The 26,123-nt window shown below is 42.0% G+C and overlaps 2 protein-coding genes across 5 annotated transcripts in view; one reads left to right on the top strand and one right to left on the bottom strand.

Annotated features, from left to right (window-relative positions):
- LOC140546384 (echinoderm microtubule-associated protein-like 6) overlaps positions 1-12,210 on the top strand; it is an 82,920-nt gene extending 70,710 nt beyond the window's left edge. For 3 of the 4 annotated variants that reach the window (XM_072669584.1, XM_072669585.1, XM_072669583.1), the window contains 6 exons: positions 70-242; positions 2,462-2,624; positions 2,714-2,817; positions 2,945-3,098; positions 3,215-3,315; positions 4,095-12,210. In XM_072669584.1, the coding sequence (XP_072525685.1) occupies positions 70-242; positions 2,462-2,624; positions 2,714-2,817; positions 2,945-3,098; positions 3,215-3,315; positions 4,095-4,119 (720 nt within the window). In that variant the 3' untranslated portion in view covers positions 4,120-12,210. Of the gene's footprint in view, positions 1-69; positions 243-2,461; positions 2,625-2,713; positions 2,818-2,944; positions 3,099-3,214; positions 3,316-4,094 lie in introns of those variants that run through there. The other variant, XM_072669586.1, reaches the window with a different exon arrangement.
- Positions 12,211-13,593: 1,383 nt separating this feature from the next.
- Positions 13,594-22,689, bottom strand: LOC140546965 (kelch-like protein 22). The gene is made up of 8 exons (XM_072670444.1): positions 22,597-22,689; positions 20,310-21,087; positions 17,456-17,898; positions 16,836-16,958; positions 16,220-16,336; positions 15,510-15,760; positions 15,156-15,326; positions 13,594-14,298 (listed from the first exon to the last, which is right to left on the bottom strand). The coding sequence occupies exons 2-8, from the start codon at positions 21,082-21,084 to the stop codon at positions 13,773-13,775; spliced, it is 2,406 nt and encodes an 801-aa protein (XP_072526545.1). The 5' UTR covers positions 21,085-21,087; positions 22,597-22,689; the 3' UTR covers positions 13,594-13,772.
- Positions 22,690-26,123: the final 3,434 nt, after the last annotated feature.

The following is a 26,123-nucleotide window of genomic DNA, read 5'->3' as shown; positions in this document are numbered from 1 at the left end:
AAATAAAAAAAATATTTAAGAACATTAGTGTGGATTGAACTATCTAACAATCATCTCTCCTTTGAACAGAAACTTCTGAATAAGGTGAGCCTGGGCCACTCAGCCAAATGTGCCAGCTACAGTCCTGACGGAGAGATGGTGGGAATCGGCATGAAGAACGGGGAGTTCGTCATCCTTCTCACAAACTCCCTCAAAATGTGGGGCAAAAAGCGGGACAGGAGCTCCGCCATACAGGACGTTCGGTAAAGACAGGAGACTCCTTGCATCTTAGAAGTATCAAAGAAGTCTTTATTGCAGACACGGAGCCTAGCTTTAATAAATGCATTGTTCTTTTACATATAAAGCACCTCTCTCACATTCATTCAGTTGAACTGACTGAAAATATTCCTTAATCAGCAGATATGAACTGTCAGGAAACTGGTAGATCAGGTAGATCAAAACACATAACTCAAGCTCTAACATTGGACAGACATTGAATTTCAGTTGATGTCAAAATCCAACGTTTGGTGGACCTTAACCTTAACTTTGGATAGACATTGAATTTTAGTTGACATCAGTACCCAATGTTTGCCTGACTTTAACCTCTAACGTTAAACAGATGTTGAATTTGAATTACAAACCCAATGTCACATATCTGATAAAAAAAAAAACAACAACATTGGATTGACCTCAAGCTCCAACATTGGGCAAATGTTAAATTTTAGTTGATGTCAAAACCCAACATTGTCTTGACTTTAACCTTCAACGTTGTACAGACGTTGAATTCTGGTTGGAAATGAAAGTCATATATTTGGCATAAAACAACATTGGGTTGACCTCAAGCTCCAACATTGGGCAAATGTTGACTTTTAGTTGATATCAAAACCCAATGTTGGCCTGACTTTAACATCTAAAGTTATACAGATGTTGAAATTTTACTTAGAAATCTAAGTTACCTATCTAATAAAAAACAACATTGGGTTGACATCAAGCTCAACATTCGGCAAATGTTGAATTTCAGTTGATGTCAAAACCCAGCATTTGTTAGACCTTAACCTTTAACTTTGAATTGACATTGAATTTTAGTTGATATCAAAACCCAACATTAGCCTGACTTTAACCTCTAACATTGAACAGATGTTGAATTGTGGTTGGAAATGAAAGTCACATATTCGGCATAAAACAATAATGGGTTGACATGAATCTCAAACATTGGGCAAGTGTTGAATTTTAGTTGACATCAAAATCCAACATTAGCCTGACTTTAATTTCTAATGTTATACAGATGTTGACATTTTATTAGAAATCTAAGTTACCTATCTAATAAAAAACAACATTGGGTTGACATCAAGCTCAACATTGGGCAAATGTTGAATTTTAGTTGATGTCAAAACCCGTTGTTAGCCTGACTTTAACCCCCAACATTGTACATATGTTGGATTTTAATTAGACATCTAATCTCACATATCTGATAAAACCAACAACATTGGGTTTACCTCAAGCTTCAACATTGGGAAAAGGTTTCATTTTAGTTGATGTCAAAACCCAACATTGTATTGACTTTAACATCCAACATTGTACAGATGTTGAATTTTGGTTGGAAATCAAAGTCATATATTCATCATAAAACAATATTGGGTTGACATGATGCTCTAACATTGGCCAAATGTTGAATTTCAGTGGACATCAAAATCCAACATTAGCAAATGTTGAATTTCAGTTGATGTCAAAAGCCAACGTTTGTTGAACTTTGTCATAAAACAACATTGGGTTGACATGAATCTCTAACATTGGACAGATGTTGAACCTAAAACCATTGACATATCAACTTCTTAACAATGTTATCAATGTCACATCAAGTGGACATTAAGTATATGATGTTAAGCAGATGTTGGATTGTGGTCTTCTTTCCCCATTGAATAAATGTTGGTGTTTTACATCAATAAAATGCTGGTATGTGACGTTTGGGAGATGTCATCACTGTTTCACGTCAGTTTGATGTTGGCGTTAAATGTTGTTCTGAATTTTGGTTACCCGACATCACGGCCTATGTTTAACTAGATAACCTAGCTTGGGGTTCATTCTAAGGTTTCTTTCTCCAGCTCTGAGGGAGTTTTTACTTCCCATCGACGGCTTTGGCTGCTCACTGGGGGTCTTAGGTTTTCATGTCTTCTTAGATTGTTAATTTCTTGTCTTTTTACTATTGACTGATTCTGTAAAGCTGCTTAGTGACAACACTACTTGTAAAAAGCGCGATACACATAAATGTGATTAGATTTTGGTGGCCAGCTGGGAAGACTCAGTTATGTTACTTCAGGGAGGTTGCGGAGATGACCGCAAACTCTTGGTCTAGAGGCTGACTCTGGAAGAGTGGTGCTTTCTCGTTGATATGATGTTTTGAGTGGTGGTCTGCTAAAAAAGTTATAGGAGAAGATCACCAAACCAATCATTGAGCATCATCTAGTTTGTCTGTGGCTCTCAGGTTCAGCCCTGATAAGCATCTTCTGGCGGTGGGCTCAGCTGAATGTACTGTAGACCTCTACGACCTGACTCAAGGTTCCACCCTCAACCGTATCAGCTACTGCAAGGACATCCCCAGCTTTGTCATACAGATGGACTTCTCTGCAGACAGCAGGTTCATTCAGGTGGAGGACTCATTCTGTCACAAGACCAGAGTTTTTGATTTGTCTGTGACTTGAGGAGCTCTGACACTGGACTGTCTGGACTTCCGCAGGTGTCTACAGGAGCCTACAAGCGACAGGTCCATGAAGTGCCCTCTGGCAAAACGCTGACTGAACCGGCTGTAATTGACCGAATCACCTGGGCTTCCTGGACCAGGTATGTTTTTAGCTTGGGATCCTGCCGGCCCTGGAGAGCCTCTGTGTGGTTGGTTCTTCTGAGTGGCTTGAATGAACGGGCAGCTGAGTGTGCATCACTGTCCTTATACTGTGGTTCTTCTTTGTAGTGTTCTTGGCGATGAAGTCCTGGGAGTCTGGCCAAGGAACGCAGACAAAGCCGATGTCAACTGTGCCTGTGTCTCACATGCTGGCCTCAATGTAGTTACAGGAGACGATTTTGGGCTAGTCAAGCTCTTCGACTTCCCCTGCTCTGAGAAGTTTGTACGTGTGCACTAAACAGCGCTCGAATGAGGCAGTGGTAAAGGTACACTTGGCCAGTCTTAAGGGGGCTAATACCCCCTTAATAATAATTTCTGTGTGGTTTCTCTCGACCCCAGGCCAAACACAAGAGGTTCTTCGGTCATTCTGCACATGTGACCAACATCCGCTTCTCGTACGACGATAAATTTGTGATCAGCACTGGAGGTGACGATTGCAGGTATGATAGAAATATGTTGAAATGTTCATTATTAGAACATATGCAATTTATATCCATATTGTGTCAAAATGTGTCAAAATTGTAATTAAAAACAGTAATGCTTTCATTGACTTCCACTGAAATTTACCATTTCATGATTGAGCGAAATCGTCTGTTCTGATTTACCTAGCAACACCATGTAGACAAAAGTATTGGGACACCTGTTCATTTATTATATATTATGTTCTTCTGAAATCAAAGGGGATTAAAAAGAGTCAATCCTGCCTTTGTTGGAGTAACTGTCTCTACTGTCCAGAGAAGAAGGCTTTCTGCTAGATTTTTAAGCAGCATTGCTGTGAGGATTTGATTGCAGTTAGCGCCAAGAGCATTAGTGAGGTCAGGTAAGGATGATGGATGATCATCACCCCACCTCATGATCCCTAAAAGTATTGAACGAGGCACCATCCATCGTTCCAGAGAACGCAGTTCTTCAACCGCTCCACAGCTCAACGCTGGGGGGCTTTACACCCCTCTACCAATAGGTGCCAATAGGTTGATGTTGACTCTAATCTCCTCCACAGAGTCCTATTCTATTGGCAGTACTTCTCTACAGGGACTAGACAAGCTGTGTGTGTTTGTGTGCATTTGCACATCTGTGTCAGCAATGGATGCAACATAAAGTAGCTGAATGCATTCTTTAGAAGGGGTGTCCACAAACATTTGGACATGTTGTGTATATTAATGTGTGTATAGTAATCAGCTGCTTCCTGCTTGATACACTGTCGTGTGTTTTCTTGCAGTGTGTTTGTATGGAAATGTCTTTGACTCCACATTCGGAAGACGGTAGCGCCCCCTGGCTTCTGCACTGTTCAGGACATGGCTGCACTCCGCAGGACTTCTTAAGGAGAGTGAGAATGTGGGACTAATGTTTTAGATCCATGTTTTGGGAGCGGGATTATTAGTGGGGATTCTACAGTGGAGTGAAAGCTCACCTCAGAGGTAAATACTTACGTTTACAGTGTGATCTGTTCTAACTGAAGTTCAGATTGCCAATATTTCGTTTGTGTGTTTACGTACGAGTCTGAGTGTGTGTGTGTGTGTGTGTGTGTGTGTGTGTTTGGGAGTAATGTTTACTGTTGGCTTTCCACTTTTATGCTTTCGGATTATAATCACCAAACATAAGTGCCTTTTCACGTGTGTCTCAGTCTCTTAGATTCAGTAAGTGTTCTAATGCTCTGGTGCTATAGACTGATGAGGTCCCGTTGTTGAATTTGTGATATAATTGTTGTGAACTATGCATATATATACATTTATGATATTGGTCCACTTTTATCTGTGGTAGTTCAAAATAACGTGCAATTAATTCATGCTTGTAAATCGTGCATCACTCCTAGATATGATGAACTACATGGTGTCACTCATGCAAAAACCTTGTATCTCCATTTTGGAGCTTTTGGCATTTTGACATGATATAAATCTGGTGGTTGTTCTTTACATGGTGTTACTGTTTCATGATGAATGGACCAATGGAAATGCTCCAAAGTGACGTCATGATATAAAATAACTGAAACATAACATGAAATCTTCAAATATCTTTGAAAGTTAATCCATTGAACGCTCTGTGTGTGTACCAATCACAGATTTTTTAGAATGAAATTAATAATTAGTCAAAGTTATGAACTATTTTAAGGTAAATCTTAAAATTTAAGCAGATTTGTGGATTTGACTAAGTCAAAAAGTGCTAAGGCCTTTGTATGAAGCTCACTGAGACAATTCAAATCTGATCTTATGGATCTTATCTGCTCAGTATTGGCTTTTACACAAACATTTGGAGTCCATGCAGCAATTGGACACACAAAACTCATACCAGACACTAAAATTATAACATTTATATCATAACATTTTTTGAAAGTTAATCCATTAAACACTCTGGGTCATTTTTCCAGACAGATATTAAGCCTAGTCTTGGACTACAAATAGTCCAAGACTAATAAATAGTCTAGAACTAGGTTTAATCCCTGTCTGTGAAGCCATGTTATTAACCCTAATGCAGAAGCTTTTGCGAAGTATTTAGAAACTGTTTGGTTTAGCCAAATCTTCTGGAGTCCCACAGGGTTCTATTTTAGGGCCTGTAAAACTGTTAGTTAAATGTTAATTATGGCAGTTCTGTAGTTATGAGAGTGAAATACATACATGATCTAAGGCAGTGAGGACTGGGTTACTGCCCATCTTAAGGTTAAGTAAGTGAAGTCAAGTTAGAACAGGGAGATCAGCAAACTGTGCTGGACCCCTGTTCCTCTTGCCCACCCCTGACCTAAGGGGTGATTTTTTTTCTTTCTCCTGTAAAGTTGCCAGTTTGGAGATACAAGGTTTTTGGACATGAGAACCGATATGATTAATTATTGCACTTCATAAAATATGCTGTAATGAGCGAATTGCCTGGAATTGAGTACAGAATGCACAATTGCAAAGCACCCGTCAAAACACACCATCATAGCTGTAGCCATCCTAAGTTCTTGTCATTCTAAAAGGCATCCGATTTTAAAGGCTGTGAGAGGAGCATAGTGCTTAGTGACACAAGCAGAAGACCTAAAAACGTCCAGTCTTTCTTTCAGTTGACCTGACATATACAATCACTGGGCACTTTATTAGGAACACTGTTCTAAAAGCCCTCCTTTTGCTCTCAAACCAGCTTCAGTTCCTGGTGTCATGAATTTTCCCTTCTACCGCATCCCAAATATGTACTTCTGGATTCATATCTGGTGTCTGGGAAGAACCAGCACATTTCATGTTTAATGAAATCAGTTCGAGACTGTTCAGTAGCCTGAGGATTGATTGGTCCTCTATATGGACAGAAGTATTGGGACACCTGCTCATTTATTGTTTCTTCTGAAATCAAGGGTATTAAAAGAGTAGATCCTGCTTTTGTTGGAGTAACTGTCTCTACTGTTCAGGGAAGAAGGCTTTCTACTAGATTTTGAAGGAGCATTGCTGTGAGGATTTGATTGCATTCAGTGACAAGAGCATTGTTAATGAGCTCAGGATGTTGGATGATTGATCGCCACCCCACCTCATCATTCCCAACTCATCCCAGCCCATCAAAAAAAGTACTGATGGAACTCCACCATCCATCTTTCCAGAGAACACAGTCCTTCCACTGCTCCACAGCTCAATGCTGGGGGGTTTTATACCCCTCTAGCCCACGCCATTAGGCAGCATGTTTTTTAAACAGGGATTAGACAAGCTGTGTGTGTGTGTGCATTTGCACATCTGCGTCAGCAATGGGTGCAGCTTAAAGTAGCTGAATACTTTCATTAGAAGGGGTGTCCACAAACTTTTGGACATATAGTGTATTATTGAATCCAAAGTGTGCTCAGCCATTATCACAAACATTCCCCACACCATTACACCACCTCCACCAGAATAAGGTGTTCCTAATAATGTGCTCAGTGAGTGTAAACGAACTATTGACGACCAACAATGACAAGTTAGTGCTTAAGTTTGAAGGTCTGTAAGATTATTATTATTATTATTATTATTATGATTATTATGATTGCCACATGTTGGGGAGCTACTCTAAGCCAAGTTGTCCTACAATTCAAGGCACTATTTGAACTATTTTTGCAAGTTTCTTGTTTACTTCCAGTCATTTTCACAACTGATATAGAAGAATGCATCCTCCTCAAGATTTTTATGTTCCTCCAAGTCCTTTTACTAGCAGAGAGGCTAAACAGACTGCACGGCCAAAAGTAAATGGTCACTTTTCAGGATGTGGCCTGTTAGAAGGAGTGTCCACATACATTTGGCCATCATGTTTTTGCAGTCATGTATGAACCTGTTTACAAGACTGAGTGTATGAATATCATCTTACTGCTCTGTCGTATTGCTCTGTCACATTAAGGATAATTATCTGGGGGAGGGGCATGCTTTTCTACTGTTAAGAAGGTGTATTGAACTGGAGAGTTTATCAGTAGAGTAAACAGCCGCTGGATTCAAATACATCTACTAGTAATTCTACATATTAAAAGTCTTTTCTGGCACCATAATCAGGGATACAATAACAAACAGAAGAGAAACAGGGTCCAAAAGTCTGAACTAAAAATCTAAAGTTTTTTTATTATTTTTGTTTGTTCAAACCTAAATAAACAGATTTTTAGAATTGATTTAATAATTAGTCAAATTTATGAAGTTTCATGGTCAATCTTAAATTTTAAGCAGATATGTGGATTTGACTGTGCGAAGGCCTTTGTATGAAGCTCATTCAGACAATTCATATCTGATCTTATGGATCTTATCTGCTCAGTAGTGGCTTTTACACAAACATCTGGAGTCCATGCAGCAATTGGACACACAAAACTCTCTCAAATATGTAATATTTGGACATAGCAAACATTTAGAAGTACCAAACTCTCAGATTTAACACTCGGAAACACCAAACACTCAGATTTAACATATGAATGTGCAAAACCCTCAAATGTAACTTTTGGATGTACCAAATGCTTAAATTTAACATATGGGCATAGCAAACACTAAAATGTAATATTTCAACAAACCAAACACTCAAATGTAACATTTGGACATACCAAACACTTTAATTAAACATATGAAAGTACCAAGCACTCTAATTTATCATTTAGATGTACCAAACTCTTCCAAAACTGTTCCAAACTTATGGACATACCAAACGCTCTAATAAAGAGCTCAAATTTAATATTTGGATGTACCAAGAGCTCTAATTTAATATTTGAACATACCAGACATTCAAATGTAATATTTGGACATACCAAACCCTCAAATTTAACAGCTGGACAGACCAAACCCTCAAATTTAACACTTTGGTGTACCAAACCCTCAAATTTAACAGTTGAACATACCAAACCCTCTAATTTAACAGTTGGACGTACCAAACCCTCTAATTTAACAGTTGGACGTACCAAACCATCAAATTTAACAGTTGGACGTACCAAACATTCAAATTTAACAGTTGGACATACCAAACCCTGTAATTTAACATATGGGCGTACCAAACATTCAAATTTAACAGTTGGACGTACCAAACCCTCTAATTTAACATATGGGCGTACCAAACATTCAAATTTAACAGTTGGACGTACCAAACCCTGTAATTTAACATATGGGCGTACCAAACATTCAAATTTAACAGTTGGACGTACCAAACCCTCTAATTTAACATATGGGCGTACCAAACATTCAAATATAACAGTTGGACATACCAAACCCTCTAATTTAACATATGGGCGTACCAAACCCTCAAATTGAACACTTTGGTGTACCAAACCCTCAAATTTAACAGTTGGACATACCAAACCCTCTAATTTAACATATGGGCGTACCAAACATTCAAATATAACAGTTGGACGTACCAAACACTTTAATTTAACGTTTGGACATACCAAACTCTTTAACATATGGACGTACCAAACACTCAAATTTAACAGTTTCCTGTACCAAACACTCCCTCTTATGAATTGTAATAAAAATTTGTATTCAATTAAGACAGAATACAGAATAGATGCACCTCAGATTTTTGGATCACTGTAGAATTGTATAAGAACAGGTCTAATGCTGTGATACTGATTAATAGTTAGCTCCGTACTTGAGTGGGCTTATAAATAGCCCACAGCTCTGCTCGATGATACACAGACTAAAGTGCTCAGCTGATCTCTTTAATAGGCTCTTAAAACAACAGTAAGTGAATGGGAAAGGATCAGAGAAGGGGGTGAAAAGGAGGCGTCAGTCTGTTCTGTAATTTTAAAATGAAAAATGCAAATAAAGGGAAAGTGCTTCATTCTCAATGCTGCATTAATGAAGAGTCCACTGAAGCTCATCTATCAATATCACCAAAGTGTTCTTATTTCAATGTGATGGTTATCAGTTTAGGGGGAAGCAACATTATGTGTTGCTGGACTGAATCATTAACGCTACCATTGGCACGACCATATTTACATACTTATATCTGTACAGTTTTACCATCGATCGATGTCCTGAAGGCCTTTACACACCGACCAGCATTTATTTATTTATTTTTCACACATTTGAACACTCAAAATTCTTCAAATGGTTCTTTGAGTGAATGATGGTTGAACATGGGTGCACAACTCTGGTCCTGCAGTGTTTCGTATAGGAACATTTGGAGGTTTCTCAATTTGAAACTTCTTCTTTTAGAAGAAAAAGGTTCCTTGACGGTTCCTCCACAATAAATGAGCCACTTTTGGTTGCATAAATCCATGTTTGTAATAGAAAAGTGTGAGTGTGAAGAATGTTTTAGAGGTCTAAAGAACTATCTCTTACTGTGAAGGTTCTACCAATTTAAAGGTTCTTTATATTGACATGTCTTTATTACAAACATGGATCTTGATGGAATTAAAAGTGGTTCTTAAATATAAGTCACTCAAAGAACCATGTGAAGGACCTGTTAGTTGGATTTTGCAGCCTCAGTCAGTGTTGGAAGAGCTGACTAGTAGGTGGATCCAAATGGATCAGGCAAAATCAGGGAGAGCAGACAGGAAGGTTTTATTCATCTGTTCAGACGATTCAGCTATTGTTCCAAAATGGAAAGAAGCCTTTTGATGTCATTGTAGGATTGTTTTGTGAGGAGGAAATGATTTCGAATGGTATCTTAGCATGCTTCCCTGGAGGTCCACTGGCTAGAATTCGGCACTCTCACTGCTGTGGTCTAGGGGTTGAGTCTACCATTTCCTTTGGGATCAATAAAGTACTTCTATTTTCAATTACATTAAAGACTTCCATTCAGTTTCCATTGGTGGGCTGAACAACATGGCGAACTGTCCTCAAACGTCACGACAGGTCTGGTTAGTACAGGATATTTGACATTTTCTCATTTCTTCACCTCACGTTCGGTGTGTAACTGCCTTGTACAAAAGAATGTCCTGATCCAGTTCAGTCAGGTTTTTAATCGGCTGTATTAAAGCCTGATCCACCACTGATCCTTTGTTTCTCTGGTTTTGTCAACACCATCCACAGCCTGCAGCAGAACGGCACGTTCTCAGAAGTTCACAAATAGGTCCGAACATCTGCAGTGTGGAACTGTATAACAGTAGGGAATGAAAACCCATAATTTCAAATTATTCACATTTGGACCCAAATGTGGTTTGCCATGAATGACGTGCCACCAAAACCAATATATATATATATATATAGTTAAAACCAGACGTTTACATACACTATATAAAAAGACACATATGCATTTTTTTCTCACTGTCTGACATGAAATCAGAAGAAACTTTTCCTGTATTAGGTGAATTAGGATTAGGATTAGGATTAGGATTACCAAAATTATTTCTATTTGCCAGAATAATGAGAGAGGGATTTTTTGAAGGCAATTTTTATTACTTATAAAAGTTTAAATACATATCATTAGTATTTGCTACCATTGCCCTTAAACTGTATGACTTGGGTCAAATGTTTTGGATATCCTTTCACAAGCTTCTCACAATAGTTGGCAGGAATTTTGGCCCATTCCTGGTGTAACTGAGCCATGGACCGACCGACCAACCACATCACTTAGGACACTGGCTGCGTCCAGAAACCCCAAAAGTTACTGCCTTTTCCTACCGGTCCTCCTCCTCTCCTTCGTGACCTGGGATCTGACTTTGTGGCGCCGTCTTGCATCTTTTAAAGATTTTGGGGTGACGTCACTGCGAGCACCCCCAGAGACCACGGGAAAATGGAGAAGGCAACACACAAATATCATAACACAAGTCATAAACGTATTTATTAACTAGGTTCCTTATATAATACAATGAGCAGTACAGCAATAATATCAATTAAATTAATTATGCTCCTCTGCTGATTTTCACCTGGCTTATATAGCTACTGGAACTGAGCTTATATGTGCTTTATTTACAATCAAGTTTACAAGTTCTGTACGTTCAGTAAAACTTTATCAAATTATATATTATAATATATAAACTTTATAAATTATAATTTATTATATTATATATTTTATATTATTATATTTAGATTATACTGTTCCCTGTATCTCTTTCATTCACAATGGACAGAATTGTAGTAAATGTGCTGCTCAATGCAACAGCTGTGATTGGCTGGGCAGTACTAGGGGTGTGCTGAAAGCGAGTGTTGTGATTGGCTCAGTTTATCAGTGGTCAACATCATATCTAAAAGGGATCAGCTGTCCCATTCCCCCAATTACTGCTCCTCTCCTCCATTCCTCCACCTTCTTCCGGGGTAGGAAAGGAGAAGGAGGAGTAGCAAAAGTTTCTGGACGCAGCCACTGTTCTGCACCTGGGTTCACTCCCTGACCGTCCCAGAACAAGCTGTGTTTTCACTCAGAACACAAAGATCAGATGGAGATCAGCTGTCCATCATGTTGAAGTGTCTGGACTGGATCAGGACAAAACAACTGGGCTCAATTCTAAACTGAGTGGCCCTGAACGATGCATGGCTGGAGAGTTTCGGACGTTTTTAACACCAAAGTTTTCTATGCAGTCTTGAAATGTCTTGTTTTGAAGCTGAGCTGAATACGAGCGTCCAGCTTTCCTTCATCATGTTTTCACTCTTTTATTTATTTATTTATTTATTTATTTATTTATCACCAGGCATGTGCAATTATAGACCAGTCTCTCTGTTTCCCAGCTCCGCCCTGTTGCGTTAAATTACGTCTTGCAAATATTCCTTCAACATATTCCATCGGTTTCTGCAGTTCTCATTGGCTTCATTGAGAATGGAGATTGGAGGAAGTAGCTTACAGCTCTTTAAAAAAAAAAAAATAAGAAATGCACACTCTTACAGAAGCGGGAGATAATCATGCTGTTCTTTACGAAAAAACAACAACAACAACAACATTTGGATATGAATGTGTAATTGTATAAATGTGCTTCATATTAAGTGTAGGTGAATATTTTCTGTTGAAATGGTGACTGTATATCTCTACAGTACTTCAATAAATATGTATCATTATGTACTGATCAGTGTCCGTCCACTTTTCTGTCCAGAGCCTGTCTCTAAAAAAAAAAAAAAAAAAAAAAAAAACACCAACCAGCCGTAACATTAAAACCACTGACTGGTGACGTGAACAACATTTTTCCAGTGGTCCAGTGGCTCCTGCCAAGGGTTGGATATATTGGGCAGTGAGAGAACAGCCAGTTCCTGAAGAAGGTGATGAAGGTCATGGAGGTGTTGAAGCAAGAACAATGGGCAAGTGAAAGAATTTGAGACGCCTTGACGAGAAGCAAACTGTGATGTTCTAGACGATGACTGGGTCAGAACATCTCCGAACCAACAGGCAGGGCTTGTTCCTGTCCCGGTATGCTGTGGTCAGTAGCTACCAAAAGTGCTCCAGGAAAGGGCAACCGGTGAGTCGATGTCAGGGTCATGGGCAAGTCTCATTAATGCTTGTGGAGGCTCCACCCACCTCCCAACTTGCAGGACTTAAAGGACCTGCTGATGAAGGCTTGGTGGTTCCAGATACCACAGGACACCTTCAGAGGTCTAGTGGAGTCCATGCCTTGACAGGTCGGAGCTGCTGTGGTGGCACGGGGGGGGGGGGGGGGGGGGGCGGGTGGTCTACTTGTGTGTATACTAATAATACTTTTTTAGTTTATAAAGTTCATAAAGATTTTAGATATTTATAATATATTATTATATTATATTTAATATTTATATTATTGATTAACACAAATTTAAGGTCACCAGTTAAAACTATGAATCGTGATTGATTTGATTAATTATTTTGACTAACTGCATTTGTCTTATTTGTTCCATTTATTAAAAATAAATTTATTAATTACTATAAGTAATTAAATAAATGTACTTTAAATACTATTCCCCATCCTACCCACCCGGAGAGAAAAACTCCCAGAAACAGATAGCTGTGGCAACACCATGGATCAAACTCCCTTTTCTCCAGAATTACTTTTCTACACTATATTGACAAAAGTATTGGGACACCTGCTCATTCATTGTTTCTTCTGAAATCAAGGGCATTAAACAAAGAGTTGATCCTGCTTCTGTAACTGTCTCTACTGTCCAGGGAACAAGGCATTCTACTAGCTTTTGGAGGAGGAGCACTGCTGTGAGGATTTGATTGCATTCAGCAACAAGAGCATCAGTGAGGTCAGGATGTTGGATGATGATCACCACCCCACCTTATCATCCCCAACCCCCTTCTCAACTCATCCCAAAAGTACTGGATGGAGCTCCACCACCATCATTTCAGAGAACACAGTTCTTCCACTGCTCCACAGCTCCATGCTGGGGGGCTTTATACCCCTCTACTAGTCCAGCCTGGTAGCCTGGTATTAGGCAGCATGGTGCCAATAGGTCCTATTTTATTGGCAGGACTTCCCTACAGTGGCTAGACAAGCTGTTTGTCTGGCTTAAAAGTAGCAGAATGCATTTATTAGAAGGGGTGTCCACAAACATTTGGACATATAGTGTATCTAGTATCTAGTGTACCAGTTGACCGAACCACTGCTTTAACCCCTTAAACTTATGGGTATCTGTAGGGCGCATGCCGCAAGGTCAGCGTACGGCCGAGGCATCATTCCCAGTTTGTCCCAGCAGTTTTCCCGAGGATCATAGCGATGAACCCACGGCGTATCTCGTGCAGAATCCGCTGAAGACCCACCCAAGACGTACAGCTGTCCGTCCAGACAGGTGGCGGCAGGGGACAGGTGAGGCCGAGGCAGGAGCGGGAGGGGTGTCCAAGTATTTCTGAGCAGGTCATATGCCTCGCACTGCAACTGATCCCCAAACCCCACCCACATGGGCTGCAGGCCCCCGGCCACCACCAGTTGGTTCCCTACAGTCAGCATCACGTGACCTGCACGGCCGGCCCCCCGTGCCATGGGAGCGCGACTCGAGCAGCCGTAGACGGGGTCGTAGTGCCATAACGAAGGAAGGCAGCGGAGACGAGAGTCACAACCACCCGACACAAAAATCTCTCCGTCCAGCACCGCGGCGGCATGGCCACAGAGGGGTGTGTCTAAGGGATGAGCCAGCCTATCAGAGAGAAGAAATATACATGGAGATTGCTGGGACCGTTTGGTTGGGGCTAAAAATGCTTAGACATCATTTAACAACCTTGTTTACCACCCTGTTATTTTACCTCTGCATGAAACACACTGATTATTCTTTTAAGGAACGCTTCTAGCGATAAGCTCTGCTCTGATTGGCCGGTTTATAACACTGGCGATGGCTCATAGAAGCCACATATTACAGCATAATTTTAACACCAAAATAAAAGCACTCAAATTTTTTTTCAGAGTCTTACCGGAGACTTCTGCTGTCCCTCTCAGCGTGATGTGCTGTTACCAAGCTGAAGAGATTGTAGCTGGTTAGCTTTTAGCCTAGCATTTAACATTGCCCAGGTTTGGCTTTCTCAAGTCCCTTTAATGTGTGTTTAGCTCCAGTTTGGAGCTGGAAAGCCAGGCCTGGTCCCTGTGGGAGCCCAAATTCCCATAACGAGCAGAGTCTGAAGGTGATCTCCTGAGGTCACTACTGCGTTTTACTGCTTCACCAGCTTTGACCTGGGCTTCTCTCGTGAACAGAGTTTAAGTAAATGTTGGGGGTGTAAATATAAGGCGTCGAAACTGTGATGTAACAGTTTTGAGGTTTTGGAATCGGCCTGTTTTCTTACAGCTCCTTTGGATGTTCTTTTAAAGGAGGAACATCAGCATTTGAGTGTTTGAGCTTCAAAGTTTGATGCTTCCATGTACTGAAGTCTCACTTTTCAACCATACCAAGATAAACCCAGTTCTCCATTCTAGGGACCCCTTTACAAAAGACCCGTCCATGGCTATCAACTCCACATATTCCTTTAAAAAACATACAGCCAGTGGGCAGTTCTGACAGCGTACCTCCAGGTGTTGTCCTCAGGTGTGTAGTACTCCACCGAGTCCAGGCAGGTCATGTCATCATGGTTGCCGCCCAGGACAAACACTTTGCCCCCACAGCACACAGCAGCAAAGTAGTCTCTGGGACTGGCCATATCTGGCAAACACTCCCATTTACACTGGGTAGGGTCGAACCTGAAAACATGCAGTCACTAGATTATATTGGCCTCCTTGTCTTTATGGCTGATTTTTCCACTGATCTGTACATTCCTAGATATGTAGAAACCAGATCTGGCTCTGTTTTAAAGAGAAGGCCTCATTTTCCAGGTCCCCACAAGGGGGCCTTGAGTAAAATCTAGAGCACACATATAGCATTACCTCACTGCAGACTTCAGTATGTCCAGTTTCCCGTAGTACTTGCGGCCCCCCAGGATGTAGAGCATATTATTAAGCACGCACACCGAGTGCCGGAGTCTGGAGGGCTCTGGTAGCCGAGCCAGCGGCTCCCACTCTACTGTACGAATGAGCCCCTCTCCACGCAGGAAGCGCCGAGCGAACCACAGACAGTGGTTAGGCTCCCGTCGCTCGAAGTTCTCGTTCACGCTGTCCCCTCCTACCAGCACTAAGACCTGCCGGACCGAAACACACAGCTATCACACCGGTGAGCCAAAACATTAGGACCAGACGAAGAAAATAATGGTTTTCTTGTAACAGATGTCTGGGATAGTGGTTATTTGGTATTCAACTGGTATTCATCTTGCACTATATGGACAAAAGTATTGGGACACCTGCTCATTTGCTTGCAATCAGCAACAAGGGCCTTAAGAGAGTTAATGAGGTCAGGATGTTGGATCCCCAACTCAACCCAAAAGTATTGGATGGCACCATTCATCATTCCAGAGCTGCTTCACAGCTCAATCTGCTCCAGAGAGTCCGATTCTATTAGGACTAGATAAGCTGGGTCAGCAATGGGTGCAACTTAAAGTCTCCGAATGCATTCATTAAGAGGGGTGTCCATGAACTTTTGGACAGATTGGAACCTAAATATTATTGTGAGAATCTGAGAAGTCTGAGACTTTGTTTGCTACCTGATTGGGGGTGCGTGGTTTGTAGTCTACCCTCTGCTTTCCTTCTAGAAGCTTCCTCACTGTGTCCAAAGCTGCTCTTCCTTCCAAGCTCCTATTTAGCAGTCTGCTGCCCTGCACCTGGAGGAGAAAAGGAAAGGCCAGTGGAAACACAAAGACAGGATACTTGGAAGTTCTCATCCATCAGGCGTAATCCCTATTTTGCCTTTGCAATGATGCACCAGTACACCAGAATGAGCTAAAACATTATGACCACCAGCCTTAAATGCTGTTGGACCTCCTCTATAAGGTGTTCTGTGGTATCTGGCACAAAAACAGAGGGCCCTAGGGGTCTGGTTAGGTGTCCACTGTTCTGCAGTAGCTCTTCTGCTAGTTCAGCCAACATGGGATTGCCTTCAGTGCCCTCACAGATCCTTGGGTGAGCCTTGGGTGCCTAACACCCTGTCGCTGGTCTTGTGGAGCCTGCCACTAGCCTTGCTGTTTTGATGATGCTCAAGCCCACTCATCCCACCCTATACATCCCATTGTTCTTCTGTGAGTGGTCATACTGGTCATAATGTTTTGACAAGAACGTTGGGTTAAAAACAATCACCCAGTTGGGATCCCATTACGGCTGTACCTCCATCAGCTCGTGTGGGGTCATTAGAGGAAAGCGGATCCTCTGGAGAAGTCCTGGGAGACTGCTCAACCTCCGGGCGTTGTCCTCCTCCACCCACGTCACTACTGCTCTGAACACCTCCACCTAAAAAGATGGTGAGTGAGAAGCAGGGAGGGTAAATGACCTTATGAAGAGCCACAGTGGTTATACTGGTGAGAATCTGGATGTCTGCAGTACAGGAGGACCCAAAATACCCAAGAACTGCTTTCTATGTACACGGTGTCCAAATGTTTGTGGACATCCCTTCTAATGGATGCATTCAGGTACTTCAGGTTGCACCTATTGCTGACACAGATGAGCAAATGTGCACACAGACAGGTTGTCTAGTCCCTGTAGAGAAGAACTGCCAATAGAATAGGACTCTCTAGAGCAGATAAACATAAATGTATTGGCACCATGCTGCCTAATGCCAGGCGTGGGCTAGTAGAGGGATATAAATCCCCCCAGCATTGAGCAGTGTTCTCTGGCGTGATGGATGGTGGTGCTCCATCCAGTACTTTTAGGATGAGGTGGTGTACATATGGTGTACCTAATAAACTGGTAGATCATTCTATTTCAAAAGCTTCATTTTCAGACCTCACCTCACTGTCTGCGCTCAGCGCATCCCTCTCCAGCAGACGTTCCAGGTGAAGGCAGGGGAGATCCTTGAACTTCTCTCCCTCGGAGACCCTCTGGAAGTGGGCTAAGATGTAGTCCTCCGCCACCCTACCAAGCTGCTCCAGCCCATAAGCCTCAGCCAGAGACAGCGCGTCCAAACATGAGCCTTCGTCCATGCGATCCTGTATGAAGTTTAGGCAGAGGGTGAGCGCCCCCTGCAGCTGAAACTGCATCGCTGCTTCCGTGAGCTCCCACACATTGGCCCAGCCCAGGTTCAGCTGTCCAGAGTAGATGAAGTAGAGCAGTGACCGCAGCACCGGGGCTTCGACGCCTCGCAGACAGACCACCTCCTCTTCCGACTCGCGTAACCCTCCGCAAAGGAGGGCCCGGAAGTAGTCCCCTCCAGCAGCAAGGATAATGCGATGGGCTGTGTGGACAATGCGTGGATCACATATTATAGTATATTGCATTGCTAGCCTTGTGCGGCTCAAAATGCGGAACTGATGTACTAAGGCTCTTAATTAATCATGGGTGGGTTTTTTTGGGCGTCACGTGCAGTAATAAAGCAATCAGTGTGTCACTCACCATCCCTTTAAGAGCCAGGGGCGGTCTGACTGACCTTGACAGTTGCTATTTCAGTAGTGTAAAGCCTGGGGGGGGTGTACGAGTGTCGGGCTGCACGCACCTGTGTTGACAATTCACTGCCAAGATAGCAACGAACATCTGACTGTTGACGAACATCTGCCTTGGCTGTTTTCAGTCATTGGAGCTTCTCCTGTGTTTTCCGTTGCCAAGATAGCAGTACAGCAATTACAGGGTATTTATTGATTTAGAGACAGAAATATGTCATTGGGTAATAGGTCTGAAGGGGTTAAGATCCACGGAAAACAAGCATCGCAGACCCAAGTGGTGGAACGAACTTCCCCTGGGTGTCCAAACAGCTCAAGACCCTCCTCTTCCAAGAGTACATAGGCAGAGTGTAGAGTATGTAGAGTACTGTGTGTCCAGACTGACTTCTGTATTTAGTAGAATCTAAGCTAAGGGGGATCTCAGGATTCTAGTCTATACAAACTAGCTAAGGATATATTTTCTGAGTAAACAGTAAAACAGTGGAGAGAAGTATCTGCTAAAGGCCTTGTTTTGAAACCACATGGTCTGGAAAAACAGCCACTTGTTATTGTCTCAGATTGCTTAGGTCATTTTACGAATCCTCATATTTCCAAGAACTGAAAGACAGTCCTTGATTTTAAAATTAAATTCACATGAACGGATCTCACCAACACGCCCTTTTCTAAACATTATTAAAGTTTTACAACTTCGGCTGAAGATCACAAGTGTTTCACAAGCTTCACAAGAAGCTGCAAATGAAACGACCTGCTTTATTATAGATTTCATTTTATTGCGGGATGTTTATGAGCCTCTGACTCGCGAACAATCACCCTGTTTGCTAATTTATTATGGCAATGAAGCAAGAAATGTTAACTTGCGGGCAGTGGGACGGAGGGTTAACGGAGGGTTACGTAAAGGAAAGGTATGAAATGGCACAGGCACATGTGTCCGTTCATGTCCTTGGTCTTATTAAGCATGATTCATTATTTTAAAGACAAAATTAAGGTGTCATGACCTTTTTTACTCGCCTCAAAATCATCTTCTGAGTTTTGATGACACGATCAGCAGATAGGGAAAATAACATAACCAACTTATCAAATGGAGTTACAGGGATTATACATGCTAGTCACTTTCTGTGGTAAACAAACTACGTATTCTGTGTACGTATTTCTTCCGAATGTCACTGGATTGCTAATCAATCGAAATTTTTGCTTTTGGGCGACATAATTTAACAGCTCATTACAGCTCATAGCTCCTCACAAGAGCTGAGAGGAGCTAAACACATAGCTAATGCTATGCTAGCAAGCTAATATACACACATAAAAGTATGTGGTTTGGTACTAAGGTAAATAGCAGTTAGTCCGCTAGCAATAGCCATCCCCAATATCGAACACTTTTGCATATTGCATATTTCCACATTTCCAACCTAGGTGTGCAAGATTACGACGTTGCTAGTTGTATTAAATATTGTGTTGTTGTTGTTGTTGTTTGCAAGGATTCTACTCATGTTTATGTTTATTACCACTATAGTTGTACTTTACACTGTTTAAAAATCTACGTTCCTTTGTTGGAGGAACCTCCTTAAGGTGCTTTGAGAAACCTTCAAGCATCTAACGAGGTTCCTCCACAGTTTTAAATTGAAGAACCTTCAAAAGTTCCTCAAGGATCTTCGATCTTCTACTTTTAACAGTGCAGATCAATGGATCCACTCTCGCACCAGATGTTCTAACGCAAAGTTAGAAGTGTTTCATGGAAAATGAGGTGGATATACTTTATAGTTGGTACTAGAGCTGGGCAATATGACGATATCTTATCATATCGTGATCAGTTTTGTTATCGTGATGATGGATGGATGTTTGTGCTTAATAAACACTGATCAGCTGCAGGATTCATTACTAACAGTGTAATTAGACTGGAGGGGATCTGAATAGTAGTTTTTAGTCAATAGTTTATCACATCTATCATGATAAATATTGCGTATCATGGAAGGCTTTAAATATTGTGATATTAGTATCGTAGTATTTTTACTATATCGCCCAGCCCTAGTAGGTACATGCGCTGGTATACTAACGGGACCTAAGGCTTCCAGTCCAGCCCAAGTCACAGCTATGTGGACTGCAAAACTCAAGTGTGCCCCCAGCTTTAGGAGTCTTGCCCAAGGATTTTTATTGGTGTAGGTGGGGAATCGAACCCTAGCCTAGCCCTTTTCAGACCAGAGCTGAACGTTACCAGGGAAGCGCTCTCCACTTCCGGCTTGTATGATGACGTCACAGCCCACGCGTCTCTCCCACAGCTTCTTGATCATCTGGAGGCTCCTCCCTCTCTCAACAGTCCCACTGGGCGGAGCTTCACCTGTGTACAACTCCGCCAGTCGTTCGGACTCTAAACACCTGCAGGCCGTGAGTATCTCCTCCAAATCCTCGCCTTCAGTGTAGGCAACATCTACAGCACCACAGTACGCAAAGTTCAGTACAGCCTTTAGTCCTGCTGGAGTTATAGGACACTCCCCCTCTTTCGCATTGCATATATTCATCTCCATAAATGCCATTTGCCCAGAAAACAGCCACGCCTTTGCCTTCTGACTGACAGTGGAAAGCACCAATCGGTGAGCTTTGAATGAAGAACCTGGAAGTTCTATGCTGCAGTCCAACAGCAGACCCTCTTCTTTTAGGCCACATAATGAAGTGAAGAGGGCATCACTGTGGGATGGGAGGAGAAAGGGGCGGAGCTCCTGGCCGTGGCAGTTGTCTGGAGGCATGGCAAATGATGTTAGACTGTTTGTTTTAGTGGGAGGAGCCTTGCTAAGGGTAGTGGGGGGGTTGTCTTTTTGAGATGGTTGAGATCTTTGGTGAGATGAAGAGTCCGAACTGCTGGACTCTGTTTTCCTCTTCTTTCGTCCACCAATGGTTCTCTCACTAGGAGGAGGAGAGGACTGGAACAGCGCCACCCGCTGATGGAGGGATAGGGGTTTCTCCTGCGTCTCTCTGGTTTGCCTCTGAGACATCGTCTGAAGAGAGAATAATTTACTATACACCATAACAGTAAAGGTTCTTCAGTGGTTCTTGGCTTGGATGTAGTGTTGTAAAAATGTTTTAATTGGTCCAGAAGCTTTACAGCATTAAGAGCGTCCTTAAACTTCCTTAAAGGTTCTTTAGTTGGGGCGGAACCATGCGTTAATGTAAAAGCAATGTGCATCATGGAGAACAGACATTCAGAATTAATTCGTATCTGATGCATTGTTAGAACAATGGCTGTAAAACACCATGCTGGAATTAATAACTAACTTGATAATTAACTGACCAACCAACTAACTGACCATCTGGCCAGCTAAGTATCTAAGTAACTGATAAACCAACTGGCTAGTTAGTTGGCAAGTTGCTTAATTAACTGACTAACTGTCCTACTAATTGACTGATTAACTAACTTACTAACTTGTTAACTATAAACTAACTAAATATTTAATTGACCAACTGGCCAATCTACTACTAAGTTACTAACTAACTATAAACTAATTAAATACCTAATGGGCCAACTGGCCAACTAACTGATTAACTGACCTACTAGCAAACTAACAAGCCAACTAACTAACTAATTGCCCAGCTAGGCAACTGACTAACTGATTAACTGTCCAACTAAGTAACTAAATAAATGACTAACTGTATGAGTAACTGAACAATGGACAAACTGCCAAGCAAACTAAACAACTGGCCAACTAACTAACTGACCAACAGGCCAACTAACTGACCAATTCACTAATTACCCACCTGCCCACCTACCTACCCAACTAATTGCCTTGCCATCAAACTTGCTCAGTAACCAACCAACTAAACTAATCAGATATCAACATATCTATTTTTGCCACGCAACAACTCACCAACTAACTAATTGACCATATGACCAACTGACCAGACCAACTTACTCAATCACTGCTTAACCAAATGACCAAATCACTCACTAACTGACCTGTTCTGCAACTAACTCATTGACCAACTTACTCATATTTAGCAGGTTGAAGATTCTCCACAAGAGGGTGCTATTAGTACTCGGGCAGATTTTGGTGCTTTATAATAGTGGTGCTTTGCATCAGTGGCACTGCGTGTCCTCAAGTGTGTTTTTATTTATTTATTTATTTATTTATTTTTTAAGAACAATAAATATAACCATGCAATATAGCACTATGAACTTTACTTCTTCATGAGGTTTGCGCTCAAATAATGTTGGCAAGCTGCATGGTCTACATGCGGTAGTGCACCTACAGCTTCTGTAGCTTACAGAAACATGAAACCCAAATTATTCCATTATAAAAAATAAATACAATGGTAATTTGTGCGTATTTAGGAAACTGGTGAGGCCGTTAGTAGGCTAGGCATGCACTCAGAGAAAGGTGACCCCTAGATAAGGTCTGGTAATGCAAGGTTTACGAGGCTTTTAAAGCTAGCATTAGCATAATAAAGCCTTACAACTACAGAATTTGAACATATTTAGCAACATCTATATTGCAGTATTTGAAACTTACCGCTGGTCAGTCCAAACCAAGTCTTAGACCAAGCAAAAGCAGAATCATAGCACTCCAGCTCAGGTTTACACCATCGGACAGGTTGATTTCCCTAGACAGTTCTGTGGTGTTGGATGACCGGTCACACATTTTCATATTACACAGGACAAAGCGAGTGGCAGTGAGCTAAAAATAGCTACTGGCACTCATGAGGAGTATCATTCTGTCCGACCAAGGTGACAGTGCCTTCAGGGTTTTTTTTCCCGGGCCAAACAATGACCATGCTGCCTCACAATGATCCAAAAATTAACAAGAGATTATCAAAGACAGTAACCACTCTATATGTCCAAATGTTTGTAGACACCCTGTCTAATGAATGCATTCAGCTACTTTAAGTTGCACCCATTGCTGACTTAGATGTGCAAATGCACAAACACAGCCTGTCCAGTCCTGGTAGAGACATACTGCCAATAGAATAGGACTAGGATAGGATAGGTGTGGACTAGAAGGATATAAAACCCTCCAAGCTTTGAGCTGTGGAGCAGTGGAACTGTGTTATCTGGATTGATGGTTGGTGCTCCAGAAGAAACCACAAATAAGCAGGTGTCCCAATACTTTTGTCCATATCGGGCTTAGTCTGTTTTACTGTTTATTTCCACCTGCAGGTTAGAACTCCCACTGGTGGGGAATTTTCCCATTCTCAGACCTCTGACCATGGAGGGCTGTGGTGTTGATGGGACTTAAACATATGATCTTCTAAGTCTCTTGATAAGCAGGCAGTTAGACAGTCACGCCACTCTAGAGCTGTGAAGCCATGTAGCCATTTCTGTGTCTGAGAAAGAAGGGAGGGTGAATTTACTCAGAACTGTGTGAGTATTTATGTAGTGTTATTTCACAGCTCTACACCGGCCCTATGGTCTAACTGCTGCTCATCAAGCGTGAGGAGGTCATCAGTTCAGATACTAGCAAGGCCTCAGGGCTCCATTGTCAAAAGCCTCCCAGTCTGGGGAGGTCATGTGATGGGGGGCACTCTAACTTGCCGATGGGACTAAACAGTAAACAGATTGAGGGGTGGAGCCACGGACTAAACATCTTATGCAGTATTTAACCAGTTTCAGCTGCAGCTCCTTTACTGAGGTTGTTGAGGCTCAGCTCTGTATGGATTGTTGACCAAACTGAGTTGCGAGTTAGATCATCAGCAGCCGGAGTCATCAGCAGCCGGAGTCATCAGCAGCCGGAGTCAGGGAGAGCACAGTCACTAGTGTGGTGTTGGTCAGCACAGGCGTCTGTTAGCCGTTGTATCAGAACTGGAGAGCCGAGCTTTCCTCCGAGTGCTTTGGCTACCTAGCAATGCTGCATCAGTAACAGTTGGAAGAGAGGAGATAACTGGCTTCACATGTGTCAGAGGACACCCTCCCAGTGTTGGGGACGTTGCTAGTGATGGGGAAAGTTCACGTAAACAGAGATTGGGTAACTGGCCTACATAACTGGCCTTCATAATCGGGGAAAAAATTAAATAAATGATTAAACATCATTTTAAAATGGCCTGACTTTTTGTTTATTCTGCTTTTACAGTGCATGTGAACTCAGTGTTGGGAATTGTGTAGCATTAGGATGACTCTGTGAAAAATTAGATGCTATTGATTTCTACTGCCAGCTTGTCCAGTTTATTTGCTTGGCCTCACGCTTTTGCACATCGTGTTCTCCTGAAATGTTGGTTAGTTGTTCGTGAATCAATGCAGGTGACTCAGTTACAGAAACACTGCATTCACATATGTGTACACACACAAGGCCAGGGTTCAAGTGCTGCTTTCTTCTCAAGTTCACAGATAAGAATATTCCAGTAAAAAAAAAGAAACAGTGTCCCACAAAAGCCTCTCCTTGAATCTTGGTGAGCAGAATTTCCATGAAGAGTTTATTACTTGTTGGCTCAAAGCACATGTAAATATGACCGTAGCTGTTATTCAGCGAGGATCATGCTTTATGTGAAAGATCGTATAAGTTTACCTCTGTACGGCTTTCTGTCCTTGCTGATTTTCAATAAACACACGAACACCTTGTCCCATATATTGTCCACAAACCTGCATGCAGTGTTCAGACTGTGGTAAAATACAATATTAAATATTAAATCAGAGATATTTAGGAACCAATAAGAATGTGCCCACTCATCCTCGAAGAATGCTGAGGTGTTTAATACAACAGTGACCTACAAAGGTCTTATTGGTTTAGTGTCCAGCTATCTGTGTGATATTTTTAAACCCAGTATAGCCTCTCCTTCTGGCCTTGTCACATGCTTACATTCTTTGCAAAGAAGGGGTCTACACAGTCATTTCTGAATATTATGACCACCCCTGGTTTGGAATGAACTCAGCCCATTATACAGCCATGTGAAAGTTAGGACACCCCATGAAAACATTGTGTATTTTGTTCTATAATGGAGTTCTGTAATAACTGGATTGATGGTTGGTGCTCTGGAAGAAACCACGAATGAGCAGGTGTCCCAATACTTTTGTCCATATCGTGCTTAGTCTGTTTTACTGTTTATTCCCATCTGCAGGTTAGAACTCCTACTGGGGGGATCTTCCTATTCTCAGACCTCTGACCATGGAGGGGTGTTTTGTTGATGGGATTTAAACATATGATCTTCTGAGTCTCTTGATAAGCAGGCAGTTAGAAGCACAGTTAGAAGGCGAAAATTCACACCCCTCCACCGCTGCCCCTGCTCCTCCTGATGGTCCAACTGTATTCATCCTCTGCCCAGCCATGTTAAGCCATCCTCTGGCTTTGGGTCCCATCAGCTCGAAGCCCCCCAGAACTCCAGCCCAAATTTCTCGAGTTCTCCTCCTTGCCTCGGTCAAGCGTAGTCCACACTTCGCAAATATATATTTAAACATGGTTGGAGGGGATTATTCTGGAGGAGTCTCAGTGTCTTATTTAAACATCAGACGTTTAGTCTGGTCTGCTCTTGCTGGTTGAAGTGAGTGGTGAAGAAGATCACCATGGCCAGATCCAAAGAGCTCTCTGAGGCCTTCAGAAAGAAGGTTGGAGATGCAGAGGAGTCTGGGAAGGGGGTTAAAAATCAGAATCAACAACAGAAGAAGACATGAAATCGAAGACCCCCAGAGCAGCCAATTGTGACCGTGGAAGGAAAACCTCTCTCAGAGCTGGAGGAAGAAACCTTGGGAGGAACTATACTGTTGTACTGCATTCATAATCATAATATAATAATCATGGTGCAGTAGAATTTAATATAGTCATGGCAGTGATGGTCAGAATAATGATGGGTAATAGTGGCAGATCGTTAAGAGTCCATTTAGGTTTGAACATGGTCATTAGGCTGGTAGCAGTGGCAGGAGGGTGTGCAGCTGGTCTGACACGGGTGGTGGGGGAGCCTGCTGGTCGGACTGGTCGGTGGCAGCTGGTCTGACGCAGGTAAATGGTCAGTCTTCCAGCAGGTCGGGCTGGGTGACCATTTACTCGGAGAAGGTAAAAAGAGACAGGTTAGTTCTGAGAGGATTTTATGGAGGGCAGAGAGTGTTGGGCAGTAT

The sequence above is a fragment of the Salminus brasiliensis genome, chromosome 24 (assembly GCF_030463535.1).
Source record: "Salminus brasiliensis chromosome 24, fSalBra1.hap2, whole genome shotgun sequence".
NCBI lineage: Eukaryota > Metazoa > Chordata > Actinopteri > Characiformes > Bryconidae > Salminus > Salminus brasiliensis.
Note: the sequence above shows the minus strand (reverse complement) of the source record. Positions and strands in the feature narration are given on the sequence as shown.

Coding starts and splice junctions, on each gene's coding strand:
- LOC140546965 (XM_072670444.1), bottom strand. CDS start 21,084: ATGTCTCAGAGGCAAACCAGAGAGACGCAGGAGAAACCCCTATCCCTC. Junction 17,899..20,309: donor AAGTGGAGAGCGCTTCCCTG/GTAACGTTCAGC, acceptor TTGTCCACACAG/CCCATCGCATTATCCTTGCT. Junction 15,327..15,509: donor ATACTGAAGTCTGCAGTGAG/GTAATGCTATAT, acceptor GCATGTTTTCAG/GTTCGACCCTACCCAGTGTA.